General features: G+C 40.4%; 1 protein-coding gene across 4 annotated transcripts in view; it reads right to left on the bottom strand.

Annotated features, from left to right (window-relative positions):
- The window catches only part of adkb (adenosine kinase b), a 130,900-nt gene that overhangs the window by 6,401 nt on the left and 110,649 nt on the right, over nucleotides 1–13,850 (bottom strand). For 3 of the 4 annotated variants that reach the window (XR_014893632.1, XM_085284740.1, XM_085284741.1), the window contains one exon: nucleotides 10,198–10,312. Coding sequence is in view for 3 of the 4 variants with exons in the window: in XM_085284740.1 (XP_085140866.1) it covers nucleotides 10,198–10,312 (115 nt within the window). In the remaining variant the exon portion in view is untranslated. Of the gene's footprint in view, nucleotides 1–9,847; nucleotides 9,926–10,197; nucleotides 10,313–13,850 lie in introns of those variants that run through there. The other variant, XM_085284742.1, reaches the window with a different exon arrangement.

Below are 13,850 nucleotides of genomic sequence, written 5' to 3'. Positions count from 1 at the left end.
GTTTGTCTCAATATCAATTTTATCCATCATGTAACGGGGCGATCGTGGCTCAAGAGTTAGGAGTTTGCCTTGTAATCGGAAGGTTGCCGGTTCGAGCCCCGGCTCCGACAGTCTTGGTCGTTGTGTCCTTGGGCAAGACACTTCACCCGTTGCCTCTAACCTGTCACATTTCCTGAATGTTCCTTTTAAATTGGCGCACTTCTTTCTGTAAACCAAACAGAAAGAAGTGAAACAGAAACCTCTGGTGGTCAGAGGGCCCGGTGGCGCCAGTGTCCGGCAGCCTCGCCTCTGTCAGTGCGCCCCAGGGTGGCTGTGGCTACAATGTAGCTTGCCATCACCAGTGTGTGAATGTGTGTGTCAATGGGTGGATGACTGGATATGTAAAGCGCTTTGGGGTCCTTAGGGACTATTAAAAGCGCTATATAAATACAGGCCATTTAGTTAAATACATATCTGCATAAAAATAAGTAAATATCTGTAGGCAGGGTTTCCATTTGTCTTTAGTATTTGGTTGCACGCAGGTGAGCAGATGATTCACTGAAATGCAGTTGTAAAGATTTGGTTTTTCATTAGATCTTTCGTAAACGCTGATTGGCAGGTGGAACAGGAAATTTGGACCGCTTTGGACTAGATATCCGCTGGCTACAGGAAGCCCTGAAAAATTCCCCCCAGTCATGCCACAAAATCATAATCAATATCAATCAAGAGTCATCAGCCCTGAATGTAAATAACACCCTCATTTGACCAAAATCCAATTTTCCAAACATCTGCGGTTTGCAAGATGAAACAGTCAAATGCAGCCTCAGAAGGCTGTCAACTAACATCCTTGCAAAGTCGGGATTATGCGTTCTGAGTCCGCAAGTCTGCTCAGGTCCCAATGACATAAACTTCGTCATCAGGCTGCAAGAGTGAAGGTCAGCGCAGATGTCCACATGCCTGTCTGTTATTTGTGACCGTGCAGCCTCGTCTGCCGCAGATTTACATTACAATCCATCAACTATGCATCTGCTCCAGGCAGTGGACTTCAAAGAAGTCGAACAGGAATAACTGCTCGGCTATTCATGCCCATGTTTGTAATATAATTGAGGGCAAATGCTGGAAGGTGGGTGTTCCTGATACTTGGCTGATCACGCTTTACTGGAGCGAGCTAGCCAAGCTAGTTGCCTCTCAGTAACTTTGTCCATATACAGCAGGCTGATTAATCACTGCAATGATCACATTCTCCTACATTTTTAACTGCCATGTCTGGATTTGTGCTTAAAGCAATTTCATCCACTAACATTAGAGGAGTTGAATAAATGTTATTTGTTTGGCTGATGCCTGCTCTGGTAAAGCAATAGAACCATCATTCAGTGACATCACCCTCCGTCCTGGGTCTTGACTCTGGGTTTTAAGCATTCTGTTTAATTCTTAGTTCTCTTATTACTTTGATTTATCTTATATTTTGCTATTTAGTCTTAAGTTTTTAGCTTAGTTCCAGCTTGTATTTCATTAGTTTCATCCTCAGTGTCTCCCTTCATCTCTTTGTCCTGTGTTAAGTTCACTTGTGTTCAGTCCCTCTACTCATTTCACATTTTACTTTTGTTTACTTTAATTCCTTTCAACTAACTGTTTCGTTTCTGAAACACATCCATGTAAATCTTGTAAAAAAAAAAAGATATAAAAAACATTTGTGTTACTATCCATATATTGTTTTTCTGTCATCTTTTTCATCTCACGCTCTCTCTCTGTGGTTCCTCCCTGATGCTGATTGGCTGCAGAGGCTCACCTGGAGGTGGAGGAGGAGGAGCATGGCTTCTCTCTTACATCAGCACCAGTCTGTCTCCTCAGTTACTTTTAGCAGTTTTGTTTATTATCAGGCATAAGCTGAAAGTTTGCAGTTATAAACAGTCTAGTTTTAATTAGTTAAGTTCTATTATCAGTAATATTAGGTTAGAAGCGAATATGTTTAGTTTAAGGCCCTCTTCCTATTTGTTTCAAGAAATATCAAGTCTTATTTATGTTAGTAAGTAATTATTATGAAAAGCTCTACAACCAACAGCAAAGTGGTAGCATGTAATATTCCACTTACTGGAACATATTTGGGGGTTTGTCCGGGCTTAATTTTTACCCAAACCTCAAAAACAATAATCTCTGATCGTTCTAGGGATTGCTCAACAAAATAGTGTAACTTTCTGTTCTATCTTTTAGTCTTTTTAAATCTGATGCATTTGTAATGATAAAAAGTAATGATCATAAAACATTGTGACTGCTCAGCTCAGTGTTGGCAGCACAGTGCTTTCAATGCCATTTCCAGATCCAAGAAAGCACATAAGACATCCTACATTTAAAGCCTTTATTCATGGGCAAAGTTTTTATACTCCTGCTAGGCCAGAGTTCATATAACCTCAGCGATGCAAATTATCGAATCTGACTGACATATTACCTCGAGTTACACTCCAAGAATTCTCCAGCCGTCTGCAGCAAAGATCTCACTGGCAAAAATCAGCCATGAAAATCACAATAAATAATAAAAAAAAGAAAAGATCCTGCCAAAATACTCTGTTGTTTCTGGCTTGTCGAACATCTGAACTCATTTCACAGTAATGAGGTCGGCAACATTATTTCCAATCAGCATAACTCAGCTATACTTATTTTTAAACACTACCATATTCCCGTTCCTAGAATTGAGTCTGACAAAAATGAGTGAAGCAGCAGATTGGCGGTGAATACGTGGGAGTTGTAGTATGGCTGTGGTTTGACAGGTAACCTGCACCAGAGAGGAGAAAAAAATGAGGAAAAAAAACCTCAAAGGAATTCAAATACTTCCTTCCAGTAAGCTATAATTGTGTGCTTTTGTTAATTCACTCTTCATAATTCCCTCATTACAACTCTTGAATGGTGGTGATTAAACTTAAGAAATTCTTTCAACAGGCGTCTCTTTGAAATGAGTATCAATTAAGTCCTTTATTATCGGCTATTCTTTCTAACAATGACAATTCACTGCACAACAGTGACTGAAAAAGGCTTTCCTTTAAAATAAGTGACTATACGTGCAAATAAGATGACCTCCGTATAAGATGAAAATGAGCATATGGAGCTTTTTCTTTTCTTTCTTTTTGACTCTGAGATTATTACATGCTATACTTGGTGATGTTCCAAACCTCAATAATGTTGCTTTGACAAGTTGATCAAATAGCTGGCAGGTCATTAAAATTAACTTTGATTCTGTGGCACTTTATCATCTACACAAGTAAAACAATTAATACATCATTTTAAATCCTGAGGTACCCGGCGACTGGGAATTACACATGAATATTCAGCTAGAATTCATGAGCTAAAGTGCTCGACAGAGTGAAACATCTTTATGCGAGAAACTTCCCTGAGAATACTATTTCCTCTTCTGGAATGATTCCTGTTGCGTTTCAGCCAAAAAAATTCGGAGCCTAGAGAGGAAAACAACATTCTTGGCAAATGTGACAGGTTAGAAGCAAGTTGACATTCAATCTGTTTCCCCGTCATAACCAGCATCTTTGTTCACAACTGAGTTAAGGAAGAAGAGGAAGAGAAAAAAAAAGAAAAGAAGGACATATGCCTGTAATTACTGTAACCGCAGGCAAAAGATCATCGCCAACCAATATCCTTTCAGGGAGTCATGAAAGAAAACACTTCAATGTGAGACGCCAAGGAAAAAGAGAGGAGGTCTTTCTCATAGCGCAGGCGGTTAATTGATTTTGCCTATTATGAAGTAAGCAACATAAATATCCTCCTCTTTAAACCGACTACTGAGACGTGCTCAAGCAGGGCTTCAAATAATGCTACGACGTTTAATTTGGGGCACTTCTTTAACAAACTACTGCAAAAAACGATGTTATTTGGAGGTGTGTGTGAGTGTGTGCATGTGTTGTAGTCAATATTGTTTCTCCATCTGATGCAATTACCATGTATAGAGGAGTTTTTTTGAAATTTGCCTGCCTTGCCCCCCCGAGAGCCCTAAAACTCGCAGAGGAGCCGAGTCAGGCTTTATCAAGTCCTTATCAGCGATTAGAGCAGCAACCCCTGCTGAATGATCATTTATTAGATCTCCTCACCGTTTAAGGTTCAGGGCACAATGATCTTAATTACTGCTATAATGGGTGTATAAGCAAAAGCCCAGTGTAGTTCCGCAGTGTCAGTGGCAGCTAAATAAAGGGCCATTTTCCCCTGCTCCCAGCTCTTAAAAGGCACGTTTGAAGCGGTGGTGTGATGAAAGGCTCCAAATGAAGGGCAGGGGGGGAGAAAAAAAAAGAACAATAACAAATTGACATCTCTTTTTTGGAGAATTATACCACGGGGGAAGGCATTCTCCCATCCTTAATCACTATAAAATGGTTTAACATGACATGCAGAGGCTGGCAAATGATCAAATCCTGACAGGAGGACAAATTGCAAACAAAATGAGAGATCAAGTTTATTAGAGCGCCGCCTCTGGGAAATGAAAATCTTTAATTCTCTTTTTACATTGACATTTATTTGGCTGGCGTGAACAGTGATGTTCACACACAGACACACCACTACGGATGCACCTACTACTGTAACTGCTCCACTGCAATGATAGCACAGTCAATGACATTTATCATGTTTGCCTTTGTAGCTGACACCTGAAACACATTGTCTTTCATCCAGCCGGCATTCATCATGTATTTTATATAAAGTTCACGGGGGCGCACAGCTGTGTGTTCATGCAGGAGCAATGAGGGAACCAGGCAGGAATTATCCATCACTTCCAGCACAATGGATGGATTCGTGTTGGGTTTTAAATGTCGGGACTCTCTTTAAAGAGTTCCTTTTAAATTCTCATGAAAGGAAAATTCACTTCGAGGAATTTGACTTTGATAATGAAAATTCAAATGAGCCTTTTCGATTAAAATATATGCTTTTAATTAAGCCCGTGCAGTAACGCTGTATTATCGCTTATTAAGTGGAATCATTTTGGGGTAATACTGACACATCACACTGTTAATTTATGAAGTTGTGTGATTAAATTAACAAGAAGAAAATGTTTGAATCTTTGTTGTGGAAAGTTTAAATGAACGCGAAACAGCATATATCAAAGCTGCCGCTGTCCACCCATCAGTCCAGCCATCCTCTTAACCGCTTTTCCAATTCAGGGTCACAGGGAAGATGGAGACCATCATAGTGCAAGAAACTGGGTACACTTTAAACCATTCAAATATATTCTAAAGAGCTTGGAAAGAAAAGCGTCTGGACTTCTTTATGTTGCTTGAAGACGTTTCACCTCTCATCCGAGAAGCTTCTTAAGTTCTAAGGGTCAAATGGTGGAAAGTTCCAGATTTAAGTCCTAGGGGAGTGTCATGAACCCCATTTTGATCCTCTACCTAATCACACGAGCCAAGGTGTGAAAATGAGTGTAGGTCACAATCAGCCAAGGTTTCGGGTGAGCTCATTGCGAAACCTAGCCCCACCCTATCATGTGATTTCCTGAGATTTCCTGAACAGGGGGTTCATGACCCCCTTTTGGGGACACTCCCATAGGGCTTAAATCTGGGACTCTCCACTATTTGACCCTAGAACTTAAGAAGCTTCTCGGATGAGAGGTGAAACATCTTCAAGCAACTTAAAGAAGTCCAGACGCTTTTCTTTCCAAGCTCTTGACTGAGAACCTTTCCAGATACATTCAAATATATTGTACAACAAAGAGCCACAGGATCAGATGCAAATAAATTTGATTTGCATATTAAAATCACACCTCATCTTGTACTTTTTGTTTCTTGTATTATGCTGGTGTGTTGTAGATTTTCTTTATTTCAGTTTGGATTCAGGTATCAAACAACCTTTTTAAGATTAGGCAAAAAACTTTCTTTTTCAATAAAAAAGGACCCTGAATCCTTCCTTAGTTACGCTGCAATTGGGCTACGCTGCTGGCTTCCCATGATGCACTTAGTGTTTCTTCTTCCTCACCATGTGTTTATGCACCACTCTGCATTTAACCATTACTCATTACTACCCTCTGGCATCCTGTCTCCCTCCCCTCACCCCCGATGGTTGTGGCAGATGTCTGCCCCTCCCTGAGCCTGGTTCTGCTGGAGGTTTCTTCCTCTTAAAAGGGGAGTTTCTTTTTCCCACTGTCGCCAAATGTAACCTGACTGTTGTGGTTTTCAGTGTTATATTGTATGGCCTTTACATTATAATATAAAGTGTTTCGAGGCAACTGTTGTGATTCGGTGCTATATAAATAAAATTGAATTGAATAATTATGATGTGCGTCTTCTTCTCAGTTTGTTAGCAGCAATTATGTTTTCTTATTATTACTATTATTTTTATTGGCCATTGAACTAAGTTAATTCAAGGAATGGCATGATGTGCTGACCGTAATGCAATCCCATTATCATTTAGCCAGAAACATCCCAAAAAGTTGATTACTTTTCATCAATTGTTTAAAATTCCATACACACCAGCTGCATCAGCACATCTTTTATACACCTAAAACTTTCCTATAATTTCAAAACTTCTATATTAACAAGCATATTTTATTTAAGCTGTCAAACTGTGTCTGTTCTTTGAATTGTTGCGGTAACAGACTCATAAATGACTAAACTTGTAATAAGAAGTCCACTAGGTTTACAAGAAACGGTGGATCGATTCCAATCCACACAGTCTTATCGCCACAGGCTAAAGATGGATAAAGGTCGGCAGCATCAGTGAGGGGGCAAATTTCTCCAGCTGACTGGACAGGTCGCACCCCCAGGCGTATGGCTGCGCTGAGCGGGGGGCTTTCCCCTCATGGCCGAGAGGTTTGCTGGACAAGGATTTAGGGTGAAATATCGCGTTTGTTTATTATTTTTATCATTGTTTATGCATCAGAAGTTGTTCAATAAACCATATTTTTCAGCCACAGTGAAGTTAAGAAGAAAAACCACTTGTTCTTGATTGACCGATCACTACATCTCTGCATCTTTACCTGACTTTTTGCAAACTGCGTCACAATTATTGTAAAATCCCATACATATCAGCAGCATACTTGATAATAACAACACCTTTTGTTTTGTTTTTGTGCATACATTTGGCATAGTGCCATTACAGGCACACTAGGACATATAAAAATATTGTGTATTATATTTCGGTTAATATTCATTTAACTACTCAATAATTTTTTTTAAAAACCCATAGAAAACATTTTTAAGCCAGAAAAATGGTTAAAAAATGACATTTTATAACCTAAAAGTTTGTTCATTCATTTACAATTATTCTTACATTTACTTAATGCAAAGTCAGTCTTCTTTGAGCTCTTATTTTGGTCTCCGTCTGAAGGAGCACCATCAGGTAACTGTTAATGGACAGGTAGCTTAGCGAGAATTTATTCCAGTGCTATCACTGAAAACTAAAAAAACCCCCACAAAAAATGCTGAGAATGAACCAAATTTAAACTACAGCTTTCCACAACGATACAGTATAGTTGTGAAAAACTGCACAGTCAAGTAAATATTCTGTGAGCTCATCACTTTAAGTGTACACGTTTACGTTAAACATAGCTGATTTATGCACTGTTAACACAAAAATATTCATTACAGCTGCTTTATTCTTTATCAAACCATCATAGTCTTTTGAGAATATGGACAAAAAGGCAGCATGGTTTATAGATGGAAATAAAGGCACCAGTAAATTAAACCGAACGTCAGCTTATAAATACAGTGGGGCAAAAAAGTATTTAGTCAGCCACCGATTGTGCAAGTTCCCCCACCTAAAATGATGACAGAGGTCAGTAATTTGCACCAGAGGTACACTTCAACTGTGAGAGACAGAATGTGAAAAAAAAATCCATGAATTCACATAGTAGGATTTGTAAAGAATTTATTGGTAAATCAGGGTGGAAAATAAGTATTTGGTCACCTCAAACAAGGAAAATCTCTGGCTCTCACAGACCTGTAACGTCTTCTGTAAGAAGCTTTTCTGTCCCCCACTCGTTACCTGTATGAATGGCACCTGTTTGAACTCATCATCTGTATAAAAGACACCTGTCCACAGCCTCAAACAGTCAGACTCCAAACTCCGCCATGGCCAAGACCAAAGAGCTTTCGAAGGACACCAGGAAAAGTATTGTAGACCTGCACCAGACTGGGAAGAGTGAATCTACAATAGGCAAGCAGCTTGGTGTGAAAAAATCAACTGTGGGAGCAATCATCAGAAAATGGAAGACATACAAGACCACTGATAATCTCCCTCGATCTGGGGCTCCACGCAAGATCTCATCCCGTGGGGTCAAAATGATCATGAGAACGGTGAGCAAAGATCCCAGAACCACACGGGGGGACCTGGTGAATGACCTGCAGAGAGCTGGGACCAAAGTAACAAAGGTCACCATCAGTAGGTGTCCTGAAGCGGGGGGAGAGCAATCCTGCAGCAGCGTTCTGCTGTACGGATCACTCTTTGGAGAGCTTTTTGGTTCTTCACACAGCTGTTCCCAAACCACGATGTCATGTTCTGTGTGAGGATGCTCTCCACAGCGCCTGTATAGAAAATCCTGAGGATCTTTGGAGAGACCCTGAACTTCCTCAGTTGTCGTAGGTGATACAGGCGCTGCCTAGCCTTTTTGGTCTGGACCTGAATGTAAGCAGCCCATGTCAGGTCTGAGGAGATGTGGACACCAAGATACTTGAAGGACTGCACCCTCTCCACTGGAGCTCCATTGATGATAATGGGCTTGTAGTCTCTGTGCTGACCCCTTCTGAAGTCCACCACCAGCTCCTTGGTCTTGCTGATGTTCAGCTGGACAGAATGGACAGAATGAATGGGGCCATGTATCGTGAGATTTTGAGCCAAAACCTCCTTCCATCAGTGAGAACTTTGAAGATGAAACGAGGCTGGGTCTTCCAACATGACAATGATCCAAAACACACCGCCCGGGCAACAAAGGAGTGGCTCTGTAAGAAGCATTTGAAAGTCCTAGAGTGGCCTAGCCAGTCTCCAGACCTCAACCCCATAGAAAATCTGTGGCGGGAGTTGAAAGTCCGTGTTGCTAAGCGACAGCCTCAAAACATCACTGCTCTCGAGAAGATCTGCATGGAGGAATGGGCCAAAATACCAGCTACTGAGTGTGCAAACCTGGTAAAGACCTATAGTAAACGTTTGACCTCTGTTATTGCCAACAAAGGTTATGTTACAAAGTATTGAGTTGTATTTTTGTTATTGACCAAATACTTATTTTCCACCCTGATTTACGAATAAATTCTTTACAAATCCTACCATGTGGATTCATGGATTTTTTTTTTCACATTCTGTCTCTCACAGTTGAAGTGTACCTCTGGTGCAAATTACTGACCTCTGTCATCATTTTAGGTGGGGGAACTTGCACAATCGGTGGCTGACTAAATACTTTTTTGCCCCACTGTACTTTTTCCAGCAGGATGAAATTGAGAACGCTGGACACATGTGAGGACACTGTCCTGCAGCGCTAACACTCTTGCTGTTGCACTGCCTCTCCGCAGTCCCCAGCGATGAGTGATATGATGGAGTCTTTACCTGAGGCTCTCTCTCCCCATGCACAACTAGTCGGAACTGAACTGCAAGGGCAATGAGGAGAGACGCCCCGTGGCTCCAAACAAAGGCAAAGGCTTCCAGCAGTAATCGGAAACTATCGTCTCTCCTCACGCTGCTTAAACCTGCAACCCCTGCTCAGTTATGATGACACTGCCATTTAATGTCCTGTTAACAAATATGCCCTGTATCAAAGGAAACTGGATTGATTTGAGGGGCAGCTCTGTCAACCGCTCCCCAAGGTCACTCTGCCAGCATTTTGCAAAAAAAAAGGAAAGAAAAATAGGGCAGGATGTAAGAGTTGAAGCATTAAAAATTGCTGAGGACTGGCCTGGAGTCTGTCCAAGACAAAGTTAGAAGTACTTCACAAATCAATGCCTGCTCTCTGCATCCCCCACGCTTCTTTTATGCTCTGAAATGACAGAATGTAGTGCAAGCATTCTTTTTTTGAAACATCTGGTGTCAATATTGGAGCTTAACTTCAAAGAAATTACTGATAGCATTCTGCTCCCTTCAGTCAGAGATCTAGCATCTATTTAAGGCTGTGTTCTGCAGCTTCGAGATATGAGGTTTAAGTGAAGGGTAAAGATGTCCAAAAGGGGCCAAAGATGGGATGGCTTCGAGTGGAAAATGTGTGTAGATAAGCAGACAAAAAAAAGAACCCTGAAAAGAAAAATGGCATACCGACAGTTGCGACGGTGTCGTCCTTGCCCTGGGTGAAGACCACCACTCGCTGCCTCTTCGTGTTCTCCTTGGGGAGGTTTTGGGTTTTCTTTGCAATCTCTGCGATGTCGTCTGTCTGTGAAAAACACCAGACCACCGGGTGAGAATGTGTTGAGTCGAGCGAATGCAACATGAGGAGCAATTTCTGAAGAGTTAATCAAAGATCACGCGTGTGACTGAGAGAGGTCAGATTTTTCCAATCCAGGCAGACACATCAAAGTGATAATGAAACCAGATGGGCTGTGAACCCATTTTGAAACAGATCAATAGGGACGCTCAATGAGGCTTCCACGCACTTACTGGAGAATTGCGAAAATATTAGAATGTCATATTCCCTAAGTGAGATGAAAATAAGCGTGTTAAGATATGCTGTTGTCAGATAAAGCTACTTCTGCAAGCTGAAGGGATAGGTGGTGCGTGTACTGTATCATTCTCTTCCTGAAACAGGCCATCTCTCCTCAGCATCTGCACTGAATGGATATTCTCGCCTGGAGACGACAGAACTCTCCAGAGTGCTTGCCTTTGATCATGAGAGGGATAAAAAAACCCACACCTGTCAGTGCTACTTTATTATTAACTCATCATGATGTACTATGAGCAGGTAGAACGTCTTTATCGCCGTCTCGCAGTGGGGTGGACTGCTTTTCTGTAATACAGCACACTGAGGAGCTAGCATTAGGGATACTAGATGCCTCTAGCATCTGTATCAAAGCGAACGCTTGAGCACCTTCAGGGGTGAGCAAATACTGTGATTATGGGAGTAATCAGAAAGATAGGCTCCAGCCCAGTACCACCAGGCTCACTGGCTCACTCAAACCAATGAGCTTTTTACACCTTTAAATGCTTCCCAAACGCCCTTTAATCAGGCCTGAGAGGTCCAGGGAGACCCAGGGCTGAGGAAAAATGGGTGTAACACTCTAAGTAAGTGCTAATGGTGAGGTTAATACAGAGGCCGTTAGCAGACGACGGCGAAAAAAAAGAGCAATTTGTCACTGTGACTGGATGTAACCACAAGCACTCCTCCAGACACTGAATGCAAAACCACACAAGGCTTCGGCACATTGTCACCCTTGGGTTTTATGTTCACTGACATAAAAAAAAGGGGCTCCACTGAGCTTTTAGGAGCTAAAATGTTCTAAAGGCCAGAGGTGGTAGGGCACACAATAACACAAACACAAGTTTACAAAAAAAGGAAGAAAAGAAGTGCCACATGGCTCTGAAGGCTGATTCAACAGGTGCTCTTCAGTAAAATGATATTTTAAGTTTACTTTTCAAGCAGTTCAGCAAGAAAAGAAACCTCACACGACTCTTCATTAGGATCTGACAAAGACGCAATCAGTCAGCCATGGTACGCAACCCATAGAAATAAAAGAAAATATCCAATCCATGTTGAAAAAAATCACAATAAGTGCTTTGCAAAATAAATAAATTAGTGCTTTACACTTTATTAGTGCTGGTTTGATCCCAGAAAAAGCCACCAAACCATCAAGAACTGCCTCAGGAAGGGCGTCCGGCACATCTGCAGATCCAATATATGTAGAGCTACCTGTGTGAATGTGTGAATAATGGAGCAGCTGAAAGTAGCTTTAGTATCAACAAAAGTAAATCTGTAAGGTAAATAAGTTGTGTGCTACATACATAAAATAGTAAAAAGGGTGTAAATGTTTTCTGTAAAGAGTTTTGTTTTACAAGGTGTTTCATTCCTAAGCTTATCACACTAAATGTGTCAAATGGAAACCCAGCATATCCAACTTTATCACATTGGAAGCTATCGTTAAAGCTACGCTAAAGTGCTAGTGTTTAAGTTTTCAAAGTATCTTCCAACTACTAGTCAGAAAATAAACTACCAAAAAAAATTAAAAATGCAGAAAATCTACCTTGTTGTTCAGACTTGAAAGCTTACTGGCCTGCAGTGTTACAATCCACAGTGTTTCTTGTTGAAGGAGGTTTTTTCAGTCTATCACCAGCTCCCATATAGATAACTATCACTTCTAGAGTGAGCACTTTTATAGCAAAGCCACAAAGAGGGGGGTCAAGGGTGCGATCAGCTTCTTTAAACTCGCCCAGTAGCAGTGATGACGAACACGGCAGTCACTGCAGCTCAAGTTTGTGTCTTTTGGAAACAAACCAACAGATGACTAAAAGACAAGACAGGAAGCTGTGAGTCTCGCTACTGGTCCACTTTCGGACACGTGATTTAGAAATAATTTTCTAATTGAATGTTTACTTCCCTACATATTTTGAGATTTCATCCTTTAGTATAAAAAACTTTTGACGTGCTACAATTGGATCTCCTGGGTTAGCCTTTACACGTACAAGCACACTTAACTTAACTTCCTCCTTTCTGCCAGGCAGAAACACTTACCTGACAAGCTCCCGGGGCAAAACGATACAGAAAAATAACGTTCAGCGCGAGTGCAGACAAATGACTTGACAAATGATATGGTCAATTTGGTTTACTACTGACAAATGGCAATATTTACAATTGTGAGGCAATTGATCAGACATAAATCAACAAACCGTGAAATATGAAAGCTCTACAAGGGTGTTAAATTGTGTTTCTGTGTTGAAGCCAGTGAGAAACTGATCGTTTCCACTGCATGCTGTTTGAGAAACACTGCGAGGGAGAGATTCAATTAGAGCTGTGATGCTGAGTTCTTTGAGCATTTAAAGGAAACAGATCACAATCAGGCGACTGTGTTCAGATCTGCTGATTGCTGTTTTGGAGAGGAAAGCTTTTTATCTTGTGTTTAAGCTGAAGAAGGGCTGCTGTCATTTTTGTTAGTCATCCATAATGTGATGATAACAGTGTTTCGGGATACATGTGGCGCTTTAGGGTCATAGAATCCAATTATAGTTCCCGACCTTCCCCAATTAACCTGGACTTTTACTGAACTTCAATCGACCTCAGTGGCCTTCATGTTTCGTTTCAGACGGCAAGTCTAACTTTTTGTCTTCTTTGGAGTCGGCAAATGTTAAAGAACAAATGTTTTTGGCTATAAGACTAAAATAAAAAACTACAAATGATAGAATATAATAATAAAATAATTGTAAGGTAAAAATGATTGTTTGAATATTGATGTTTTCAAGAAAACCTACTCTGCTTTGAACACAAGCCAACTTTATTTTACTTTTTAAAGCAATTCAAACCATTAGAATATGGTTAACAGGTGGTTTTCTATGGCATCAGAGGCTGCCACTGAACTATGAATTGAACAAATGCCTTCTGCTGCTAAAGGCAATCGGATAAGGCTGGTAAGTGGATCTTGTAAGACTTGTAAGACTTTTTTAATCTAATTACTTGTGGAAGCTTATAAATGAGTCTTAAAATTAATTTATTTAATTAATATATGACATTTTAAATTATGGAGACCAGAAAAACCTAAAAAAGTAAATAAATAAATACAGTAAGTAGTTTAAAAAAATGTGTTATTAATATCCCAAAATCCATCAAAATATATGATAAAAAATCTTTCTAAAAATAATAATTAAAAAAAGCATAACTATCATGGTATTAAATATATAAAACGAGACTTAAATTATATTTCCGTACTTTAGTACAATATTTGTTCATAACCTATATGCATAGTTTGAATAACGAGTAAGTATAAATG

This window comes from Mchenga conophoros, linkage group LG8 (genome assembly GCF_057382185.1).
Source record: "Mchenga conophoros isolate Kocher_MC1m ecotype Shallow Benthic linkage group LG8, M_conophoros_male_GT1.1, whole genome shotgun sequence".
Lineage (NCBI taxonomy): Eukaryota > Metazoa > Chordata > Actinopteri > Cichliformes > Cichlidae > Mchenga > Mchenga conophoros.
Note: the sequence above shows the minus strand (reverse complement) of the source record. Positions and strands in the feature narration are given on the sequence as shown.